The following is a 24,853-nucleotide window of genomic DNA, read 5'->3' on the forward strand; positions in this document are numbered from 1 at the left end:
AAAGGGTTTTTAGTGCTGTTTAAGGCATTCGTGTTAAAAAAAATGGCAGCCGAACCACGTGACCGATGACGTCATTATTATTATTTTTTTTCTCCACCAATTTATCCCTACATGAGGCTCAATAAATTTCATCCTGATCGGATGAAGTTTTGTACTTGTCGAATTATGCCGTCATAATTGAAGCTCTTATGACATGTGACGTCATCATTTCAAGATATTGTCAATATATTGACATATGTTATTCCCCATGGAGAATTCTTTACAATGAGCCATGTCTCAATTTTTTCCTAGGCAGCACTTTCGGATACATAGATGTGCAAAATTTTTCGGTTATTCCAAGATGGCACGTGTACCACGTGACCTATGACGTTATATTTATCATTAAAAAATTCTACAGGACGTGACGCACGGTCAATCGGACCGGTTGCAGAGAAAAGCATACTTATTCTGTGCGGACAAACAGACAGACAGACAGACAGACAAAAAAACTGACTCAAATGAAATATCCTCTCATCTGATGAGGGTAATAACAATGCATGATGGGTAAAATTCACGGGGGTCAAAGGGAAGGTTTTGCAGTCAATGAGCGGACACCAACCATGCAAAGGGTCGGAGTTAAGAATTTCCAGCACAACTTCATCCAGGGATTGGGCCGAAATCCGATCATGTCCTCCAAAGCATTGTAGAACTTGTTTGCTCCTGCCATAAATATCGTCACCAATTATTTTTAATCAAAAGCTACATCACAAATAGGTCAACATACAGGTTCAAAAAGTTGTTTGTGGATACAAAAATTGTGCACATTGTTCAATGTTTAATGTCGTTTCCGCTAACACAATGCAATGCATTTGGATTGAAAATTGTACAAATTTCGGGGCACACTGATTAAATGCTTTTTTGGTAGTTGGTGATAGTGGTGAATAAATGTTTTTTTAGTTGTTGTTGGTAGTAGTGAATAAATGTACTTTTGGTAGTTGGTGATGGTGTTGATTAAAAGTATTTTTAGTAGTTGGTGATAGTGGTGAATAAATGTGTTTTTCGTAGTTGTTGGTAGAAGTGATGAATGTATTTTTTAGTCGTTGTTGGTAGTAGTGAATAAATTTATTTTTTCGTAGTTGTTGGTTCGAAAAAAATACTCTAATTATCAAGGGAGGTGCAAAGCGTCCCTCCCTTTATGTGGGATCGTTTCTCTGTATGCAACTTTAACATAGGGACTGAAAATTAGTTTCTCGGTTTCCATTGAACGAAACTGGCTACAAATTTCAGAAGTAAATGCTTTGCACGTCAAGGCAGTATGTTCCAAACTTCAGCAATGTTCGTTTCCACATTTTTGAGTCTTATTAAGGAAAACCCTCGAATCAATGTTGGAGTCTGTCAGTCTGTCTTTGTGTCCGTGTGTCCGTCCGTCCACCCGCCCGCTGAAACTATCTGAAACTTGGAATATACGTCGGCCAATACATCTAATAGCTTTCAAAACAAATTCCACCGAAGTGCCAGAGTTTTTGCTTGGCTCATAGGGGCAAACCCCAAAGAGGTGGAGATATAAAAATTTCGACTCCGTAAGTAATCAATATAGAACTAGAATGGCACTCGGTAGAGAGCAAACCTCCGCCAGGCTGAATAGAGGGGTCAATATATGGTTGAACCCCCAAAACATTGATACAAAAGGTTTTTCAATGGATTCTGGTACCATTGGGCATGCTAAATAACATACTGAAGGAGCTGCTGTGCTCCAACGCGAGTCGAAAGGATTGACGCGACCAAAGACGGAAATTCGTCCGAGTTGCTTTATTGCACGTATCAAACTCGGGTACTCTGAAAAGCCCGTTTATCGGGCAGCAATATATATACACATTTATGCCGGAGCGTTTGCCCGGGAAAAGCGAGACCGGGCATGCCCGGGTGTCAAGGGCGAGCCCTGGAAAGGCGAGTCTGGACCTGCCCGGGCGTCCTGGACGAGGCCTGGCAAGTCGAGAGCGGGCATGCCCGGGCATCCTGGACGAGCCCTGGAAAGGCGAGAGCGGGCATGCCCGGGCGTTCTGGGCGAGCCCTGGAAAGGCGAGAGCGGGCATGCCCGGACGCTCTGGGCGAGCCCTGGAAAGGCGAGAGCGGGCATGCCCGGGCGTTCTGGGCGAGCCCTGGAAAGGCGAGAGCGGGCATGCCCGGGAAAGACGAGACCGGGCGTGCCCGGGAGGTTCGGGCGAGCCCGGGAACAGCGAGTTCGGGCATGCCCAGGAGAGGCGCGTCTGGGCCCGTCCGGATGAGCCCGGCATGGCGATTGCGCCCTGGCCGCGTCCTGGCAGGTGCAAGGCGATTGTGTACACCCAGCGGTAACCGCTACACATGCCCCTCCAGAATCGACCTGCACCGGCAGGGTCAATTTAAGGGGGGTCCGGATGACCCGGCCGAAGCGACCCCTGGAGGGTCGTGGGTGGGGGGGGGGGTCTGATGTGGTGGTGGGTGGTCGAGCGGGGGGAACTGTGGACGGGGGGCGGCCTCGCCGCGGAGGAAGGGCCAACCGTGGTGGTCGGTCGACGTCCACGTGCGCCGGTTTGAGGCGGTCCACAGAAATCCGGTTCGACCGGCCGCCGAAGTCGACGACGAATGACTTGTCACCCCGTCGCAGGACCCGGAAGGGCCCGTCGTACGGCGGCCGGAGTGGCCCCCGGTGTGCGTCATGACGCACAAAGACGTACTCCGCTGTGTGAAGCGCCGGGGGGACGTTGGACTGGGGGCCACCATGGCGGGACGTTGGCACGGGGGCAAATCGTCGGGCGGCCTCCTGGAGGTCCGAGCGCTGGCGTGCGGCAGACCAGGGACTGGTAGCGTCGGGCACGAACTCGCCCGGGACGCGGAGCGGCTGGCCGTAGACGAGCTCGGCGGCGGACGGCCGGAGGTCCTCCTTGGGGGCCGTGCAGAGGCCCAAAAGGACCCAGGGCAGCCGGTCGGCCCAACCGTCGTCCTGAAGGCCGGCCGTGAGTGCGGCCTTCATGGAGCGGTGAAACCGCTCGCACAACCCGTTGGCTTGGGGGTGGTAGGCCGTGGTGCTGTGCAGAGTGACTCCTAACGAGCGGGCGGCCGCGCCCCAAAGTTCGGATGTGAACTGTGGGTCGGGGTCGGACGAGATGTCCGCCGGTGCGCCGAAGCGCGCGACCCAGGTGGCGATGAACGCCTGCGCCACGTCGGCGGTGGTGGTGGAGGTGAGGGGCACGGCCTCCGGCCACCTGGTGGTCCTGTCCACCATGGTGAGCAGGTGGGTGAACCCCCGCGATGGGGGCAGGGGACCCACCAGGTCCACGTGGACGTGGTCGAAACGCCGTTCAGGCACGGTGAAAGGTGCCAGCGGGGGTCTGGGTGTGGCGGTGGACCTTGGCGCACTGGCAGGCCGTGCAGGCATTGGCCCAGTCGCGGACGTCCCGTCGAAGGCCGTGCCAGACGAAATGCGCCGACACCAGCTTCTGAGAAGCTTTCAGGCCCGGGTGAGAAAGGCCGTGGATGGAGGCGAAGTTGCGGCGCTGCCAGGTAACGGGCACGATGGGGCGAGGCCGGCCCTGGGAGACGTCGCAGAGCAGGACAGTGTCCGCGAAGGGGATGTTGGCCAGGCGGAGGCCCGTGTCCGCCGCCTGGAGGGCCTGCACCGTGGTGTCGGTGGTCTGGTCGGCCGCCATGAGCGCGAAGTCCACGCCAAGGTGGACCGCGTTCGCGCTGGCCCGAGAAAGACAGTCGGCCACGGCATTGTCTTTGCCGGCGACGTGCCGGATGTCCGTGGTGAATTCCGACACGGCGGAGAGGTGGCGCTGCTGGTAGGCCGACCACGGCTCCGTGACTTTGGCCATTGTGTAAACCAATGGCTTGTGGTCGACGAAAGCCGTGAACGGGCGGCCCTCCAGGAGGTGTCGGAAATGGCGAACGGCCAGGAATAGACCGAGGAGCTCGCGGTCGAACGTGCTGTATTTTAACTCGTTCGGCCGGAGTTGCCGGCTGAAAAAAGCGAGTGGCTGCCAAACCCCGTCCACCCATTGTTCATGGACGGCGCCCACCGCGTAGTTGGAGGCGTCCGTAGTGAGGGCGATGGGCGCGTTGAGCACCGGGTGAGCCAGCAGCGTTGCGTCGGCGAGGGCCCGCTTTGCGCTCGCGAATGCCGCGTCCATGGCCGCGGACCAGACGATGTCATGCTTGGCCGGCTTGCCCCGGAGGGCCTCGTAAAGGGGCCGCATGAGCTGAGCAGCGCGGGGCACGAATCGGTGATAACAATTCACCATGCCGAGGAACTCTTGTAGGGCCTTGATGGAGCGGGGACGCGGGAACATGGTGATGGCCTCGACCTTGGTCGGAAGCAGCACGGCCCCGGTCTTGGTGATGCGGTGGCCCAAAAAGTCAACGGTCGTCGTGCCGAAGTGGCATTTGGCCGGGTTGACAATTGAGCCGTGCTCGCTGAGGCAACCGAACAGTGTTCGGAGGTGGAGGAGGTGCTCGGCGCGGTACGTGCTGGCGACGAGGATGTCGTCCAGATAAAAAAAAAGAAATGGCAGGTCGCGCAGCACGCCGTCCTTCAAGCGTTGGAATGCCTGGGCCGCGTTCTTGAGGCCAAACGGCATCCTCAAAAATTCGAACAGGCGGAACGGCGTGATGACGGCCGTCTTCGGGACGTCGGCCGCCCGGACAGGTATCTGGTGGTATCCCCGTATCAGGTCAATTTTTGAAAATATGACCGGTCCCGCCAAACGGGCGGAAAAGTCCTGGATGTGCGGGATCGGGTACCTGTCGGGGGTGGTAGCGTCGTTGAGGCGGCGGTAGTCGCCACACGGGCGCCATCCGCCCCCCGGCTTTGGCACGATGTGCAGTGGTGAGGCCCACGCGCTATCGGAGCGCCGCACGATGCCGAGGCGCTCCAATGCGTCGAACGCGGCCTTTGCCATGGCGAGCTTGGCCGGGTCGAGGCGGCGGGCCCTGGCGTAGACCAGCGGGCCCGTAGTGGGTATGTGGTGCTCGATCCCATGTCGCACTGCGACGGCCGAAAACGTCGGCCGTGTGAGGGCCGGGAATTCTGTGAGCAGGCGAGCGAACTCGTTCGCCGTCGGGAGGGCGCATGGCAGTTCGGTCGGCGCGGAGCTGCTCATCATACACGCCAGGGAGCTGAAGGTCTCGGCGTTGACAAGGCAACGTCGTTTGACGTCGACCAGCAGCTCGTGCTCGCAGAGGAAGTCGGCGCCCAGCAAAGCCATGGGGACACTGGCGGTCACAAAGGTCCATTGAAAGCGCTGGCTGCCGAAGCAGACGGTGACGGTGCGCGGGCCGAAAGTGCGTATGGCCGACCCATTATCAGCGACCAAAGAGGGGCCGCAAACGGCGTTCCGCCTGTCCTGCTCGGAGGCGGGTATGACGCTCAGTTGGGCGCCGGTATCACAAAGGAAACGCCGCCCGGACGCTTTGTCCTTAATAAAAAGCAAGTTGCCTGAGTGGCCGGCGCTCATGGCTTGCAAGGAATGCCGGCCCGGCCGTTTCCCGACTTGCCGAAAGTGCCCGGGGGTCGGCATGTCCGAGCCTTGTGTCCGAACCTGGCGTGGTTTTTACACCACGCCTGGTCAGGTGGAGGCCCCGGCCGTCGTGTTGGAAGCGGTCGGCGCAGCGTGGCGGCCGCCAGTTGCACCGGCAGTTCGGCCTCCAACCGCGCAGGGCGCTCGGGCGTCGTGGGCGTCGCCTCGGACGGCGGCGGGCTCCAGGTAGCCGCTCCGATGTGCTGGCCCGCCGAGGAGATTTTGTCGGCTTCCCTGGCGAGGGCGCGGGGATCTGTGATCGACGTGCCAGCCAGGGCGAGGCATACCGGGTTAGGCAGCTGGCGAAGGAACAGCTCGCGGAACAGAAAATCCGGAGAGTGCTCACCGAGCAACGAGAGCATGTAGTCCATGCGCTCGGACGGGCGCGTGTCGCCGAGCTTGGGCAGGTCGAGCAGGCGCCGTGCGCGTGCCGCCCGTGAGAGGGCGAAAGCGTCGAGGAGGAGCGTCTTAATCGCGTCATACTTGTCAGCAGCTGGCGGGCGCTCGAGGAGGCTCAGGGCGCGGGCCGCGGTGGCGGAGCCGAGCGCTGCCACGACATGGTGGAAGCGGGTGTCGTCAGCGGTGATGCCTCGCAGGGCGAACTGGGAGTCTGCCTGGGCGAACCAAACAGCCACGTGAGCCTCCCAGAAGGTAGGCAGTTTAAGAGCCACTGCCGTGTCCATGTTCGGGGTCACCAATGAAGGAGCTGTGCTCCAACGCGAGTCGAAAGGATTGACGCGACCAAAGATGGAAATTCGTCCGAGTTGCTTTATTGCACGTATCAAACTCGGGTACTCTGAAAAGCCCGTTTATCGGGCAGCAATATATATACACATTTATGCCGGAGCGTTTGCCCGGGAAAAGCGAGACCGGGCATGCCCGGGTGTCAAGGGCGAGCCCTGGAAAGGCGAGTCTGGACCTGCCCGGGCATCCTGGACGAGGCCTGGCAAGTCGAGAGCGGGCATGCCCGGGTGTCCTGGACGAGCCCTGGAAAGGCGAGAGCGGGCATGCCCGGGCGTTCTGGGCGAGCCCTGGAAAGGCGAGAGCGGGCATGCCCGGACGCTCTGGGCGAGCCCGGGAAAGACGAGACCGGGCGTGCCCGGGAGGTTCGGGCGAGCCCGGGAACAGCGAGTTCAGGCATGCCCGGGAGAGGTGCGTCTGGGCCCGTCCGGACGAGCCCGGCATGGCGATTGCGCCCTGGCCGCGTCCTGGCAGGTGCAAGGCGATTGTGTACACCCAGCGGTAACCGCTACAATACTAAAAATCTAGTGACATCTGACTTCCGGAAAGGGGTCATTTTCAAGATGGCGTCCAAGATGGCCACCAGGAGCTTAAAATGGCCATATCTCAATTATTATTCAACCTAGAAAGGTGGTTTTGGTGTCTAACCCTAGGTTTTAGAGCCCAAGGAATCCAATTGAATCAATAAAATTACCATCAGTTAATTATTTATTGACAAGTCCAAGATGGCATCCCAAGGTGACATCCTGATCCACTAAAATGGCTCTGTCGAATAGTAGTCAACCTAGAGAGATTTTTTCAGTGTGTATACCTAGGTTTAAGGCACCCAGGAAATCATTAAAATTACTTAAATAAGCACAAAGTAATCAGGTAATCCAGTAAGCCAGGTTTACCAGCCCATTAGGCATTTGTTGTCTTATACAGTTAGTCGCTATTCATCGTCATCCTCCTACTCACCAGTTAATGAACCAAGTGTGTGTTTCAGATTGGAGATAAGAGTGTAATGTGTCTACACCACTGCCACCTGTGACTCCAGTCCACAGTATTCAGTGATCATTACAGACAACGGTTTGTACAAAGCTTGAGAGGTTATGGCAAGGGACAGACTATTTTATATTGGGGAGGGGGGGGGGGGGGACTGAAAAATCTGACAAACAATTAATTTTCATCTCAAAAGGAATAAGTATATTATTTGGTACATGTATGCATAAACAAAATCCATATTTTTTAGACATTTCCAAAAGAAATGTGCACAACTTTTCCCAGCTATAGCTTGGGGGGTGAGGGAGGAGGGCACTCCATGTGTTCAGGGTAGTAGGACTGTGCCACCCATAAGGGTGGCTTTTTGGCTACCATGTACTACTGCCTGTGGACCGTGCCAACTTGAAGAATGTGACAATCCACATAACAAGTTTCTTCCAGAGGAGTCGGAGGATGACGATGAATAGCGACTAACTGTATAAGACAAAAAATGCCTAATGGGCTGGTAAACCTGGCTTACTGGATTACCTGATTACTTTGTGCTTATTTAAGTAATTTTTATGATTTCCTGGGTGCCTTAAACCTAGGTATACACACTGAAAAAATCTCTCTAGGTTGACTACTATTCGACAGAGCCATTTTAGTGGATCAGGATGTCACCTTGGGATGCCATCTTGGACTTGTCAATAAAGAATTAACTGATGGTAATTTTATTGATTCAATTGGATTCCTTGGGCCCTAAAACATAGGGTTAGACACCAAAACCACCTTTCTAGGTTGAATAATAATTGAGATATGGCCATTCTAAGCTCCTGGTGGCCATCTTGGACGCCATCTTGAAAATGACCCCTTTCTGGAAGTCAGATGTTACTAGATTTTTAGTATGTTATTTAGCATGCCCAATGGTACCAGAATCCATTGAAAAACCTTTTGTATCAATTTTTTTGGGGTTAGGTGAGTTTTTTTCGTATATTGACCCTACTAGAACAGTTTGTTTTGTATCCCACTGATAGGCCGGATCTGGATTCGGACCTGAACCAAAATCTAATCGGCTTGTTCTTGTCAGCTCACCAACTCATCTACCAAGATTAGTCATAACTCGTCCATACCTTTTTTAAATATCATGTTATATATCGCTTTTGGCCCGATCTCTCAATGGTGAAGAATCACTTTAAAAATTCTAGTAGCCGGATCCGAATCCGGATCTTCACCAAAATGTAATCATTTTGTCGGTGTCATATACACTACCTCTCTGGCAAATTTCGGCCAAATCCATCCATAACTTTTTGAGATATCCTGCTTTGTGTTGGTTTTAGCCCCATCTCCCAATGGTTAAGAATCACTTGAAAAATTAAATAATTCTCATATCCAAATCCATATTCAGATTTTCACCAAAATCGAATCGTCCTTGTCACACACCGAACCTGTCCACCAAGTTTCAGCTGAATGCGTCCACAACTTTTTGAGATATCTTGTTCACAAACAAACAGACGGACAGGGGTGAAAACATAACCTTCATCCACCTTTGGTGGCGGAGGTAATGATGTTGCGTGCCGAGAGAATGAAAAAGGCACAAAAAAGAATGGCGACAATTTTTTTTCTTTGTCCATGATTGGATTGATACTGTATTTCATGACGAGCAATGGGAGAGATGGTTTACAGTATCAGGCAACACCCCCATACAGACTGCAAAAATTAGGTTGTTTTTTAATTAGTGTAATTTAATTGATGTACTGTATGTGAGGTCTCCACATATTTTTTCATCCGTCGTGATGGCCACTTGTAGTGGCCATAGAAAACGAAAGACATTCTTGGGAAAAATACCAAGGGCATAGAAAAGGCCCCTTTATATGGTATGTGCCATTTGCAAACTACTCATATGTAAAAGAAGGGACATTCCAAGGCTTGTGGAATATGCCAGACGATAGAAAATAAGAGGCATTCAAAAAATCTCGTGTGCATGCTGGACTACCCTTGTGTTTTTAGCAGGAACCAAGTAATGCTCTAGAAAAGTTAATATAAAGGGGCGCTCTACATATATAGGTTAAAATACATTTACTTCTTCATGCGGCTGTATGAATCAAATTGGCACCCCTTCATATGAACTTTTCTAGAGCATTACTTGGTTCCTCCTGAGAACAGAAGGGTTGTACAGCATGCACACGTGATTTTTTGAATGTCCCTTATTTTCTGTCTTCTGGCATTTTCCACAAGCCATGGAATGTCCCTTCTTTTACATATGAGTAGTTTGCAAATGGCACATACCATATAAAGGGACCTTTTCTATGCCCCTGACATTTTCCCCAAGAATTAAATTACTCAATGACAAGGTTAACCAGACCAGATAATGTCGATCTCATTGAGCCTTGCAATTTTTGTCAATGACGATCTTTCAGGATACTTTCAGTTCCATGTACAGATAACACTGTTTTGCTTTTTCTTTTTCTTTTTTCAGTCACCATGTATACATAAGTCTATAATTACTGGAATTGAGTGCAAGACTTGACCAACTTCATTCACATAAATTAACTCAAATGAAGGAACTCACATAACTACCTCCTGCCCTCCCAGGTATTTGATTTTAATCATTATTATAGGTTTACAGTTTGGACTCACCATACAACCAACCTATAGCAATGGATTCGAAGAATGTGAGCCACAATAAACAGGCTCCGCTGACTGCATAATAGTCAAACAGCTGAAACACGTACATGCCCCCCTGCAATGAAAAGACCCAGATTAATCGCAATGTTTTAGTCATCTGATGGGTAGAGGAGTGGGAGGCTCGACTTCAGAACTATTCGATGCCAGCCTGCCCATTCAAATGGATGACTTAATCAGACACTTGGTGTTTTGTATTAACTACGGAATTACGAAATGTATGTTCAGCAGTAATAGTGGAACTGGATCCCGTTGTGTTTTGATTTAATTTTAAGTACACAGTCATTCAATCTGAGAACAGCGTAATGCATTATTATGCTCTTGAGAGTGGAAAATCTATACATTATTACAGATTCCATAAGATAAAGGCTCAATCATTCACAACTGTTATGTCTGGCCACGTGGCATATACAAAGCCTTGCAAAATAATGCCATAAAAGCAAGCCGTTCCTTATCGACCAATGTTTGTAAGCCATGGGGATACAGTCACAAGCAGTGTAATTGACTGTTTAGCACAGTGGACGTCGTTTTTGAAATAAGGTGATAAAAAGATAAGACAATGTTAAGGTGATAAAATTAACGTGTAATAATTTAACCACTTCGTTGGAGTGCTTGCTTGTGTGATTAAGCCATTTGGCTTTCATGACGATGGTGGTACAGTAGCTCGACTGGATACTCCGTGGGGACATCCCACAAGTTAGGAAGGCTAAATAAATGAGAGGATTAAAAGCAACGGGACAAGCACGATGGCTGAAAGAAATCAACACTCGCTCTAAGTCGTCAAGCCTGGTTTCAAATCCCAACCCAGCTATAAACTGTCATCATGGTGTTTCACAGGCAGGGTGATTCGTCAATGTGTGCACCATCCCTCAGATGGACGTTAAACTGGGCGTCACATCTGCCGGATTTTCAACCCCCTCTCTCCACTTATCACTCTTCCCTCCCCCTCCTCAGTTCTCACTCATCCCTCCCACTCCTCCTCCTCCTCCTCACCTTACCCCCTGCCTATCTCTCTACCTTCCTCCTCCTCATCCCTTTCTCTCCCACCCATCCTGCCTGCTCTCTCTGCCTTCACCCTCCCCCTCCTCTCACTTTCTCTTTCGCTCACTCCCATTCCCCTCCTCACACCACCCCTCCCTCCCGGAGTGGAGACTATAGCGACATGTGGTGAGGCTTCACTCTCCCACCCTCCTTTCTCCCATCTCTCTCTATCTCTCTCGATCTCTCTCTCTCTCTCCCATCCCTCTTTCTCTCACCGTTCCTCTCTCTATCCCCTCCCCCCCCCCCCCCATCACTATCCCTCTCTCTCCCTCAACTCCCCACCCTCCCCTTCCTCTCCCTCGCTCACCCTCCCTCTCTCTGCCATCCCCACCTCTCTCTCTCCTGCACCCCTCTCTCTCCTCCACACCCCCTCTTTGTCTCTCCCACCCTCTTTCTCTCTCTTCTGCCACTTCCTCCTCTTCTCCATCCCCTCCCCCTCCCTCTCCCTCTCCCTCTCTCCATATTGCTATTTAAAAGTTTAAATTCCTTTGACAAAGGGAGTCGCAACAACAACATGATCAGTGGAAAAACAACAATATTTTGGAATGGAGGTGAGAGAGAGACAAAGGCAAAGGAGAGCAAGAAGGCATTTGGGACTTCTCTACAGCTGCGGTGCTTTGTCTCTAGCGGTACATTTCCTTTTTTCTTTTTGTATACAGGATCGAGGCTCATGAAAGAGCTAACATTTATCACACAAAAAATCAAACAGATACACAAAGTATACAATAAGGGGAGCGGTAGACAAGATGGGGAGAGAAGGGGAAGCACACAAACACAACATTTGAGAGCAGGGACATCGGGAGAACTGTGGGAGGGAGAGAGCTTGGGGGGAGGAGGCGTGGGAAGGGGGGAGGAGGCGTGGGAAGGGGGGGGGGGTGGGAAAAGTATAAAACACAAGGACACTGCAAAGACTTCCAAGAAAGAAGTTGGTATTTCATAAAAGTGGATCTGGGGTGAAATTAGCGGGGGTAGAAAAGATCAAGGTTTTGGATGGGGGAAGATAAGAGATGGTGGTGAACAGCTGTTTTAAAGACCTGGAGGGAGGAGTGGGATTGAAGAGAGTGAGGGAGTTTGTTCCAGAGGCGGTAGAAAAGAGGAATGAAGGAGTGAAGGTGAGCAGAGAGTCTTGATTTTGGCAGTTTAACCATAAGAGGGTTGCAGGCAGATCTTGTGCGACCTGCTGGAATATTTGGTGGACAAAGCCCAGAGAGAGCTGGGGGAGCAAGGCCGGAGAGGAGTCGGTAGAAGACAGAAAGGCCACCAACCTGCCTGCGGTGAGTAAGTGAAAGGCCCTCGGAGTTAGCTTCATCGCGGGAGATTCCAATGATTCTGAAAGCTTTGGTTTCAACAGCGTGAAGCCAAGCTCGGTGTGAGGCAGGAGCACCGGCCCAGAGGGGAGAACAGTACTCCATTGAGCTGCGGATGAAAGCCTTGTATGCGGTGAGGAGCTCAGGTGTGCCAAGGAAGGACTTCGCACGACGGAGGATGCCCAGTCGGCGACTGGCTTTGGAGGCCAGAATTGAAATGTGGTTTTCCCAGGAAAGATCATGGCAGATAGTGAGACCCAAAAGCTTGAGTGACAGAACTTCTTGAATTTAAATTCGACTTCCACACCCAGGCCAGATGGCAGTTTCCACTGTTGTACTAATTTTAAGAGGGTCAATGCAGTGTCGAGAACTTACTCGTATCCAATGTCTTTCAATCCTGACAAATCTCACACTCTCACGTTGTCTCTCCGAAAACACTGTCTGGAAAACCTTCCCATCTACTTTCTCCACAATCCTCTCGAAGAAGTTCTGTCCCTCAAGCTTTTGGGTCTCACTATCTGCCATGATCTTTTTGGGACAACCACATTTTCAATCTGGCCTCCAAAGCCAGTCGTCGACTGGGCATCCTCCGTCAAGTAAAGTCCTTTCTTGGCACGTCTGAGCTCCTCACCACATACAAAACTTTCACCCGCAGCTTGATGGAATACTGCTCTTCCGTCTGAGCTGGTGCTCCTTCCTCACACATACAATGCATTCAGAAAGTATTCAGACCCCTTCACTTTTTTCACATTTTGTTATGTTGCAGCCTTATGCTGAAATCGTTAAAATTCATTTTTTCCCTCATCAATCTCCACTCAATACCGCATAATGACAAAGAGAAAACAGGATTTTAGAAAGCTTTACAAACTTATTAAAAATAAAAAACTGAAATATAACATTTACATAAGTATTCAGACCTTTTGCGGTGACACTTGAAATTTAGCTCAGGTGCCTCCCATTTCTCTTGATCATCTTTGAGATGCTTCTACACCTTGATTGGAGTCCACCTGTGGTAAATTCAATTGATTGGACATGATTGGGAAAGGCACACACCTGTCTATATAAGGTCTCACAGTTGACAATGCATATCAGAGCAAAAACCAAGCCATGTGGTCGAAGGAACTGCCTGCAGAGCTCAGAGACAGGATTGTGTCGAGGCACAGATCTGGGGAAGCCTACAAAAATAATTCTGTTGCATTGAAGGTTCCCAAGAGCAAAGTGGCCTCCATAATTCTTAAATGGAAGAAGTTTGGAACAACCAGGAATCTTCCTAGAGCTGGCCGCCCGCCGAACTGAGCAATCGGAGGAGAAGGGCCTTGGTAAGAGAGGTGACCAAGAACCCGATGGTCACTCTGGCTGAGCTCCAGAGATCCTGTGTGGAGATGGGAGAAACTTCCAGAAGGACAACCATCACTGCAACACTCCACCGATCTGGGCTTTATGGCAGAGTGGCCAGTCGGAGGCCTCTCCTCAGTGAAAGACACATGAAAGCCCACTTGGAGTTTGCAAAAAAGCACCTCAAGGACTCTCAGACTGTGAGAAACAAGACAGCCACGGCTGTACGGAAGATGGCGCCGCTTATGGTCGCCACGTATTGCGCTCCTCGCCGACTTTGCAGCCTTTTGCTTATGTTACTGTTTTTAAGTGTTATTTTTGTCCCCCGTCGCACTGCGGAGCGAAATGGGGACTATGGTTTTCCCCTCCGTACGTGTGTGCATCCGTTTGTGCGTCCGTCCGTGCGTGCGTGCGTACGTGCGTGCGTGCATGCGTGCGTGCGTAAGCGAAGGACCGAATTCTAATTTGGTGTGTGGGTGCAACCCACGTCAAAATCCAAGATGGCCGCCGCCATGTATGTCTGAACCTTGTGAGCGGAATATCTTGAAAAATAAACGAAGTACTAACTTCTAATCTGGTGTGTGGGAGTATCTACGCATATGGGAGAACGCTATTTAAAATTGGGTCGCCACATCAAAATCCAAGATGGCCGCCACCATATATATGTCTGAACCTTGTGAGCGAAATATCTTGAAAAATAAACGAACTACTAACTTCTAATCTGGCGTGTGGGAGTATCTATGCATATGGGAGAACGCTATTGAAAATTGGGTCGCCACGTCAAAATCCAAGATGGCCGCCTTGCGTCTTCCACTTTGTCAACTCACATCACTTCACCGACGTGGGACCTAGGCGTAACGCTTGTTATATCTAAAGCAGCCAGTTACATTAGATATGACAGAGACACATTGTTGAATTTAAAAAACTCGGCGATCATGCACATTAAGCCAGAGTTTTTCCACCGGGACCCTGTTTTCATTCGCGACACAGAGGACCCACACACAATAGCGGCGTTACCAGGGGGGAGGTGTCGGAAGCATCGCCGAAGGAGAGGAACAAGAGCCGGGGTGCTGGTGAGGCTGAGGCGGCGTGCCAAACGCCCTCCGCTTCCCAGCATTCTGCTAGCCAATGTACAGTCCCTGGACAACAAGCTGTGCGAGTTGAGAGCAAGGATCTCCTTCCAGCGGGAAACCAGGGATTGTAACATCATCTGCCTTACAGAAACTTGGTTGTCGCAAGATATTCCGGACCAGGCCATCGTACCCTCGGGATTCTCAGTGTTCCGCGTAGACAGGTCAAATTAACTCTCTGGTAAGTGCAAGGGAGGGGGTGTATGTTTCATGGTTAACAACGCTTGGTGTGATCCTAAGAACGTTCATTCCCTCAAATATTTTTGCTCCCCAGACCTGGAATATCTTGTGCTCCTGTGTCGGCCATTCTGGCTGTCCAGGGAGTTCACGGCTATTGTTGTGATAGCTGTGTACATCCCGCCCTACGCCGACACGGACCTGGCACTCAAGGAACTGTATGGGTCAATCAGTAACCTGAAAGACAAGCACCCAGAGGCCGCTTTCATCGTGGTTGGGGACTTCAACCAAGCGTCTCTGAGGAAGGTATTACCTAAATACTTTAAACACATCGATGTAAACACACGGGGAAACAGCGTACTCGACCATTGCTACTCTCCCTTCCGCAATGCCTTCAAACCCCTCCTCCACCCACTGTTCGGCAAATCGGATCACTCCTCCATCCTGCTCCTGCCCGCCTATAGACAGAAGCTGAAGCAAGCAGTGCCCTCCATGAGGACGATCCACTGCTGGCCTGACCAATCGCTCACCATATTACAGGACTGTTTTTTGATCATGCGGACTGGAAGATGTTTTGTGATGCGTCAGAGAACAACAGTGACGAGTACGTGGAAACAGTCATTGGATTCATTCGGAAGTGTACAGAGGACGTTGTCCTCACAAAAACAGTCCGGGTGTATCCAAACCAAAAGCCATGGATCAACAGTTCTGTGCGAGCTGCCCTCAAAGCAAGAAACACCGCCTTCACCTCGGGAGACGAAGCGGAAGTAAAGAATACCCGCTACGACCTTCGCAGAGCAATCAAGGCAGCAAAGCGAAAATACAGAGAAAAGATTGAGACACAGCTAAGTGGTAACGACTCACGTAGTATGTGGCAGGGACTACACTTAATATCGGACTTTAAAAGGGAGACCCAGCTGTGTAGGTAACGTTGCAGCCGCCCTCCCAGACGAGCTAAATGGTTTTTACGCCAATTTTGAGGTTCATAACACCAACCTCCCGGAGGGAGTCACCACCACCGCCGACCCGTGCAGCACACTCTGTCCGTCACCGAGGCCGACGTGCGCATGGCATTTAGGCACATCAACATCCACAAGGCGGCCGGACCAGACGGCATCCCAGGCCGAGTGTTTAGAGAGTGCGCAGCACAGCTGGCTGGTGTGTTTATGGACATATTCAACCTCTCCCTTTCTATGTGTATAGTCCCCTCCTGCTTTAAGTCATCCATCATTGTTCCAGTGCCAAAAGAAAAGCAAGGTAACGTGCTTAAATGACTGACGTCCTGTTGCCCTCACTCCCATAGTGAGCAAATGCTTTTAGAAGCTGGTTAAGGATCTTATCTGTAGCATGTTACCACCCACCCTAGACCCCACCAATTTGCTTACCGGCAAAACAGATCCACAGACGACGCCATAGCCACAACACTCCACACCGCCCTCACCCACCTGGAGAAGAGGAACTCCTATGTGAGGATGCTGTTTGCAGATTACAGTTCAGCATTCAATACAATAGTCCCCTCCAGACTCGACACCAAGCTAAGGGGCCTAGGATTTAACCCCAGCCTGTGGAGCTGGATCATGAACTTTCTGTTGGGTCGACGCCAGGTGGTGAGGATGGGCTCCAACACCTCTGCCCCTCTGACCCTCAACACAGGAGCCCCGCAGGGTTGTGTACTGAGCCCCATCCTCTACTCCCTGTACACCCATGATGGCGTAGCCACGCACAGCTCCAACTCAGTGATTAAGTTCGCCGACGACACAACAGTGATAGGCCTGATCACCGACAGGGATGAGACGGCCAACAGGAGAGAGGTCAACAACCTAACACAGTGGTGCCAGGAAAACAACCTCTCTCTCAACGTCGAGAAAACAAAGGAGCTGATCGTGGACTTCAGGAAGAGAGGAGAGAGGCTGGACCCCATCGCCATTAATGGGTCTGCTGTTGAGAGAGTCAGCAGCTTCAAGTTCCTCGGCGTCCACATCACCGAGAACCTCACTTGGAATGAGCACACTAATCAAGTGGTGAAAAAGGCTCAGCAATGCCTCTTCCACCTCAGACGGCTGAAGAAGTTCGGCATGGGGCCGAATATCCTAAGGGCCTTCTAAAGAGGCACAATAGAGAGCATCCTGACTGGTATGGGAACTGCAATTCCCTCAACCGCAAAGCGCTGAGGGTCGTACGGTCAGCCCAGCGCATCAGTGGATGTGAGCTTCCCTCCATCCAGGATATATACAATGGACAGTGTGTCAGAAAAGCCCGTAGGATTATAAAAGACCCCAACCACCCCAACCACAGACTGTTTCAGCTGCTACCGTCTGGCAAGTGGTATCGCAGCCTCAAGGCCCGAACTAACAGGCTAAGAGACAGTTTTTTTCATCAGGCATCCAGGCTCATGAACAATGAACACTGATTGCCAGTGACCTGTTGCCTGTCTGACTGCTACACACTACTTATATTTCTATTACTGCTGCTGTTATCATTTTATTATCACTGTTCATCACTTTATTATTACTGCTACTTATTATTATTATTGCTGCTATTTACCATTATTATTCTCTACTTACTATTATTGTTCTTATGTTATTGTTGCTGTTATCACTTTATTAATGAAAAACTGCTACTTATTGGTTCACGAGTTATCAAGTGACCACCATATTCGTCATGTGTGTGCGTCTGTCTGTGTGTGTGTCTGTGTGTGTGTCTGTCTGTCCGCAGCATAACTACCCGATTATATCATCTGATCTTGATGAAACTTGGGTGGGAGGTTGATAGCATGATCTAGTTGTGTCCTGCGTATAGTGGGCATATTGCGCCCATTGTGGGCGGAGCCACGCCCGAAAAAGATGTCTTTTTATGGGGATATTGGTTTCAAGCTACATCTTCTCTGTGGGGATTGGTGGAATCTGAGAGGGGTTTCGGCATTTGGTTAGGCCAATGTCATGTGTCTAGCCCCACAGAGCTCGATTTTTCATTTTCGCCCCAATGTCAAGGTCACAAGGTCACAAAATTTAGAAAAGTCGATTTTTGATGGTTTTATTACAATGTTCGCTTCCTGATAGGGTGAAATATCGTACATGATCTTATATTATCACATACATAATGAAAGACCAGTTTTCCAACAAATTTCAGAATCCTCGACCTTTGACCTTTGAAGGTCACTGTCGTGGATTTTTTAGACTATGTAATAGATGAATCAAGAATTCAATGTCCTGCTATGGATTCGGCACTTGTTATTATTATTGCTGTTATTATTATTATTGTGGGTTCTATGTATTATGGGTATTGTTGTTTAAAGGAAATGGTTATTGTGGTTAAAAGCGCTCATGGTAAAAATGAGACAGGAAATCGGATCGTGACCCGGAAGAAAAAGGCGTGGAAGAAGAAGAAGGCAGAGGACAGTGAAAAGACTTGCCTTGAAGCTTTGTACGGAGCATGGTTGAGCGAACGTTGCGAGTGGACTTTGAGTCCTTGAAAGGAAGCTCGAGCGATAGGTGATATCGCCGGAGTATTGTGGAGTCTGCGTAGACGGGTATTGGCATTCAGATTCCAGAGAATCCTTGCCTAGAAGCTCTGGCTCGAGTGAGGGACGTCCGCCATTTCGCCCCGCGCGCTACCTTCATCGGAAAAGGTTTTTGTCGCGTCGGTTGGGCTTATCATCCGGTGGTTTGCCGGGGACAGCTGTGCAATAAAGCGGCGTCTGAAGATTGCACTGCGGTTCGCTGATTGAACGGTGCAGGTGCATGTCTGGATTGCGTCTTTGGGAGTTGCCTTTCTACCGCGAGTTTGCTGGGTGTTGGACCACGTGACTTCTGTGTCGCTCCGACCGTCTACGCCTCAGTTGCTCTTGATCGGACATTGTTCCAATGATCACCGGAGCGCATCAACTTCGCCTTGGAGGGTTATAGAGACATTGAAGAGGGCTCGGTTCCATTTCCTGGGAGTGCCGTGAGTTTGGGGTTACCATCGTAAGATATTGATTGTAGGGTTGATTGCCACCATGGTTGTATGGTTCTTTTTGTGTGCTTTTAATATAATATTTGTGCATTGACAACCAAGGGTGTGGTTTCCTTATTGATTTGGATAGTTTCCTTTGAGGGTTTCATGGGTGGTTTCATTAATGATTGATTTCGACACGGAATAACATCTATATCTTTCTGCCGGGGTTCCTCTCGGGGTTCGGAGGTTACTGAGACCAGGAGATTGCAGAGGACCCCGTAACAGAAATTGGGGGCTCGTCCAATTGACTCGTGCGCTCGAAATTGGGTCTGCGTCCGGGATCTAAAATTCCCTAAATTTAGTCCGGGAAAGAATTCCCTAACATTCCCAGAATTCCCAAATTTGGAACTTGTTCCAACATTCCCAAATTTTTCCAAAAACAACAAATTTTTTTTTTTAATTCTTCTGTGAAGGTTAACAGGTGTTAACAATAGTCACCATGGAGTTTGACGCAGAGAAGATTGCAGTGACCCCTAGTGAAGCACAGTTCAGAGCGTTAGTAAAATCGGACCTCTTGAAATTGGCCAAACATTTTAGCTTGGAGGTCAGAACTAATATGAGGAAGGCAGAGATGCAGACAGTGGTGATACAATCTATGGTGGGATCAGGAACATGGGAAGAGGTAGCCTGGGAGTGGATACCCGAGGAACCAGAAGATGTGGAGTTCCGGAAACTGGAGTTGCAATTACTGAGCCAGGAACGGGGAAAAGCAGAGGAAAGGAGAGCTGCAAGAGAACTCGAAGAAAGAAAAGCAGAGGAAAGGAGAGTGGAATGAGAACTCGAGGAAAGAAGAGCAGAACAGGAACGAGAACTCCAGGAAAGGTTAAAAGCAGAGGAAAGGAAAGCAGAAAAAGAAAGCGCAGCACAGGAACGAGAACTCCAGGAAAGGTTAGAAGAGAAACAAGCAGAGGAAAGGAGAGCTGCAAGGGAACTCGAAGCAGAGGAGAGAAAAGCCGAAAGGGAGTTCAAGGACCGTGAAATGGCGCGTCAGCAGGAAATTAAAGTCAGGGAGCTGGACTTAATGAGAGAGCGGGGAGAGGTACCATCCATGCCGACTGGTTTTACACCTAGTCAGAACACCTGGGATGTTGGCAGACATGTGCGGCTGGTTCCACCCTTCAATGAAAAGGAGGTAGCCAATTTTTTTCACACTTTGAGAAGGTGGCTCAACTGCTACACTGGCCTGAGGAGACCTGGACCATATTAGTGCAAAGTGTTCTGGTGGGTAAAGCTCAAGATATTTATTCGGCTTTACAGATTGACCAAGGTGCAGATTATGAGATTTTGAAGAAAAACATTCTCAAGGCCTATGAATTGGTCCCGGAAGCTTACCGGCAAAAATTCCGGAATGCCAGGAATAGGGAGACTGAGACCCATGTGGAGTTTGCCAGAATAAAAGAGACCATGTTTGATCGGTGGTGTGATTCAAAAGGGGTTGGAAAAGACTTCGAACTATTGCGACAATTGATCCTGGTGGAGGAATTCCAGCAGTGTGTCCACGAGGACATTAAAGTACATCTGGAGGAAAGGAAAGTACCAAACTTGTATGAGGCAGCAACTATGGCAGATGACTCTGCCTTAACCCACAGGATGGGGTTCAACAAGCCTAACGTCTCGCCTAGACCGAGCCAGGGGAGCTATGGTACCTCAGGGGCGGAGAACGAAAATTCATGGGGGCGGCCTCGAGATGACTATGAGGACCACTGATACCACGACTTCTAGAAATCAGAAGACAACAGTTCCAAGGCAGACGTATCCTCCGGGGGGCTCGAGGCAGACCACAAGGTTCTCCTCCGGGCCTACTTGCGCTTTTTGCCATAAACCTGGACACTTGATATCCCAGTGTTACACCAAGAAAAGGGAAAATCAGGAACGGAGTTCGACTAGTACAACTCCAAATGCAATGGCCATTGTGAGAAATCGCCATCAAAAGGGTTACCAACCATTTATTTCAGAGGGGTTTGTGTCACTGGATGGAGCCTCGACTAACCGGAGACCTGTGAGGGCATTGAGGGACACAGGAGCACATCAATCTTTAATGCTTGAAGGCATCTTGCCATTGTCAGAGGAGACAGCATCTGGTGGTAGTGTTCGTTTTCAGGGGATTGGTGGCTGTGTTAGTGCTCCACTTCATGTCATCCATTTGGAGTCCGATTTGGTGTCAGGACCGGTCACCGTCGGTTTACAAGCCACGCTTCCTGTAGAGGGAGTATCTGTTGTTATCGGGAATGATTTGGCCGGTGGGCAAGTTTATGGTAACCCGATGGTTGTTAAAAAGCCCAGTAGGGAAAATAACACCACACCAGTTAGGAATGGCGACAAAGTTAGCAAGTTATTTGTCGGTGGACTGAACCTCAAAACAAAGGAAGATGTTCTGGAATCTGCCTTCAGCAAATATGGACCGCTTTTGGAAGTGCTGCTGATAAAAGACAGGGAGACACAAAAGCCAAGAGGGTTTGGCTTTGTCACGTTTGAAAACTCAAAGGACGCCAGAGGGGCAGAAAAGGATCTGAATAGCAAGGAGTTGGAGGGTCGGACCATAACAGTAGGGAAGGCATTTCATAGGTGTCGTGGGATCTACAGAAGAGGACCACGGAGTCGTAGTTTTGGTGGTGGCCGCAATCGATATTATTATGGAGGCTCCCAGAGTTACGGCAGCCCCCGAAGGAAGGATTATCCGAGCAGTGGCCGAGAAGGAGACCGCTAATGTGACTACCGTGACAAGTGGTCCAACCGTGATTGTTAGGAAAGTTAGAACGGGTTGAAGCACTGAATGCTGCGGAGCAGCCGAGCCAAGATTCCTACACGGATTAACCGTGAACACCACGTTCCTAAAGGCGTCCATGTAGTGAACTTTCCTGCATGGACTAACCGTGAACTCCACGTTCCTAAAGGCGTCCATGTAGTGAATACTTCCAGGCCTCACCACCCAACCACCATGGAACCTGGCTTTCAGCTCGGCCTCCCGGGGAAAAGTGCTTTAGATTTGCTTGACTTTGGGTTTTTGAGTACTACCCCTTAACCTTCATTCAAAAGAAACGAAAAGTAAAATCAGAGGGTGATGAGATGGAGTTTGGTTTTGCAGGAGTCCAACGGGGAAATTGAACATGAAAAGGGCAGGGACAATGTCGTGGCTGACGCTTTGTCCAGAGTCAATTAATGTGGAAATCTCTGTGGGTTGTTCGAAGTTTGTTGCTTTATTTTTGGGAGATATTAATTGCTGCTCACGGGAATTGGTGATTTGGGGTTGTGAGTTTACTTTTGTTTGTTTAAAGAGTTTGCCGGCAAAGAAAGTTTCCGCTGTGTTCAAACTTTCTTTCTTGAGGGGGGGGGAAGTGTTATGGATTCGGCACTTATTATTATTATTGCTGTTATTATTATTATTGTGGGTTCTAAGTATTATGGGTATTGTTGTTAAAGGGAAATGGTTATTGTGGTTAAAAGGTTAAAAGTGCTCATGGTAAAAATGAGACAGGAAATCGGATCGTGACCCGGAAGAAAAAGGCGTGGAAGAAGAAGTAGGCAGAGGACAGTGAAAAGACTTGCCTTGAAGCTCTATACGGAGCGTGGTTGAGCGAACATTGCGAGTGGACTTTGAGTCCTTGAAAGGAAGCTCGAGCGATAGGTGATATCGCCGGAGTATTGTGGAGCCTGCGTAGACGAGTATCGGCATTGAAATTCCGGAGAATCCTTGCCTAGAAGCTCTGGCTCGAGTGAGGGCCGTCCGCCATTTCGCCCCGCGTGCTACCTTCATCGGAAAAGGTTTTTGTCGCGTCGGTTGGGCTTATTCTCCGGTGGTTTGCCGGGGACAGCTGTGCAATAAAGCGGCGTCTGAAGATTGCACTGCGGTTCGCTGATTGAATGGTGCAGGTGCACATCTGGATCGCGTCTTTGGGAGTCGCCTTTCTACCGCGAGTTTGCTGGGTGTTGGACCACGTGATTTCTGTGTCGCTTCGACCGTCTACGCCTCAGTTGCTCTTGATCGGACATTGTTTCAACGATCGCCGTAGTGCATCAACTTCGCCTTGGAGGGTTATAGAGACATTGAAGAGGGCTTGGTTCCATTTCCTGGGAGTGCCGTGGGTTTGGGGTTACCATCATAAGATATTGATTGTAGGGTTGATTGCCACCAAGGTTGTATGGTTCTTTTTGTGTGCTTTTAATATAATATTTGTGCATTGACAACCAAGGGTGTGGTTTCCTTATTGATTTGGATTGTTTCCTTTGAGGGTTTCGTGGATGGTTTCATTAGTGATTGATTTCGACACGGAATAACATCTATATTTTTCTGCCGTGGTTCCTCTCGGGGTTCGGAGGTTACCGATACCAGGAGATTGCAGAGGACCCTGTAACAGTCCAAAAACGTTTGTCAGAAGAAGAATCACAAATTTTAATTCCCGAGGAGGATGTCACTTTTATTTACAAGGAAATACACAGCAAGCAAACAATAACCCTTATCAAACCAAGAAGAACATACTGCAATTCACGAAAAGCACATTGCAAGATACACAACAAAATCCTAGATCAAAGTCCTAAGTGAAAATCCTGGTACAACAGAGATGTACAAAGGAATTGTCATACCAAATCACTTAACATGCATAGTATACAGTCAACATACAGTGTAAACATACAGAATCGACCAACCAAGTGAAACATCCCAATATTTGACGTCAGTCCTGACCTTTATACTAATGCAAAGTGGGAGGAGAAAGTGGAGAGGGAGGAGCGAAGATGGGATTGGTTGCAACAATAAAAGGGGAGGAGAGCAGTAGGATTGGTTGAGCAAAGTGTAGGTAGGAGGGATGAGGGAGGTGGGGATTGGTGGAATGAAATATTGGGGTGGGAGGGGCAAGGATCGAGGGATACAATGTGATTGGTCAAGTGAAATGTTCGAGTGAGAGGGATATCCCGCTGAGTGAGGAGAGATTGAGAAATGCATATTAAAATATCCTTAATGAGGAAGATATGTCCTTCCTTTGTTTGCACCAGGCTCTACAGCACCAAGATTCTCCCAATTCTGCTTGGAGATTTTCAAGAACATGTAAAGTCATTCACTTCATGTGAATGTAACTACAAAAAACTTTATATATATTTACTAATTAAACTTTAAATATTATCTTAGAAACAAGCATATCAAATTCATCTTTGTCAATCGCAAAACTCATTTTAACATTATTAAGTCGAATATCATATAACATTACATTACAAAACCTATATATGTTTTGCAGTGTAAGAAAAGTAAACTTATATATATATATTTGGCAGTGTAAGAAAAGTAAACTTAAATAAAGTAAAAGTAAAGTTGAACTTGGGGCCGACTCAGAAGAAGACCTTTGTTGGTCGAAAGCTTGTCAAATTAAAGATCGACGTCCTGAAGCTACGTCTGCGTCTGATTTAATCTCCCGATTTTATATATATATATATATATATATATATATATATGTATATATATATATATATATATACACAGGGTGAGTCAAAAGTAGCGCCCGATTTCTATTTATTAACAATTATTTTTTATTAACAATATTAACAATATTTATTATTAACAATTATTAACAACAACATTATTAACAACAATTATACCCGACAATTATTAACAACATGACATCCCAGAAAGAATCTGACAGCCGAAAAAACAGAAATCGGGCTCTACTTTTGATTCACCCTGTTTATACAGTATATATACTAGCTGAGGTACCCGGCTTCGCCCGGGTTGAATAAGAATAAGACAAATATATGATGAAAAGAACATGTATATTTTAGAGCAATATCACAGTACATTTCCTACATGACGTTTTGTCAATTGTCAATTTCTCAAAACCTCTTGGTATACTGCATTTCTGGTTTTCTTACTTGGTGCCAAGACATAAAGATTGCTTGGTTTTCCAACCCTCGAGCAGCCCACGTACAGCTGGCCATGGGAAGTACCCGGCATTGCCGGACG

At 49.1% G+C, this 24,853-nt stretch overlaps 1 protein-coding gene across 5 annotated transcripts in view; it reads right to left on the reverse strand.

Annotated features, from left to right (window-relative positions):
* The window catches only part of LOC137425542 (sodium- and chloride-dependent taurine transporter), a 340,062-nt gene that overhangs the window by 73,532 nt on the left and 241,677 nt on the right, over positions 1–24,853 (reverse strand). For 3 of the 5 annotated variants that reach the window (XM_078776784.1, XM_068114081.2, XM_078776782.1), the window contains 2 exons: positions 9,876–9,978; positions 599–699 (listed from right to left, as the gene is read on the reverse strand). The exons of 1 other annotated variant lie outside the window; for it this stretch is intronic. In XM_078776784.1, coding sequence (XP_078632910.1) covers positions 599–699; positions 9,876–9,978 — 204 coding nt within the window. The remainder of the gene's footprint in view (positions 1–598; positions 700–9,875; positions 9,979–24,853) is intronic. One more of the 5 variants, XM_078776783.1, reaches the window with a different exon arrangement.

Source organism: Myxine glutinosa, chromosome 4 (assembly GCF_964187855.1).
Source record: "Myxine glutinosa chromosome 4, kmMyxGlut1.1, whole genome shotgun sequence".
Taxonomy (NCBI): Eukaryota; Metazoa; Chordata; class Myxini; order Myxiniformes; family Myxinidae; genus Myxine; species Myxine glutinosa.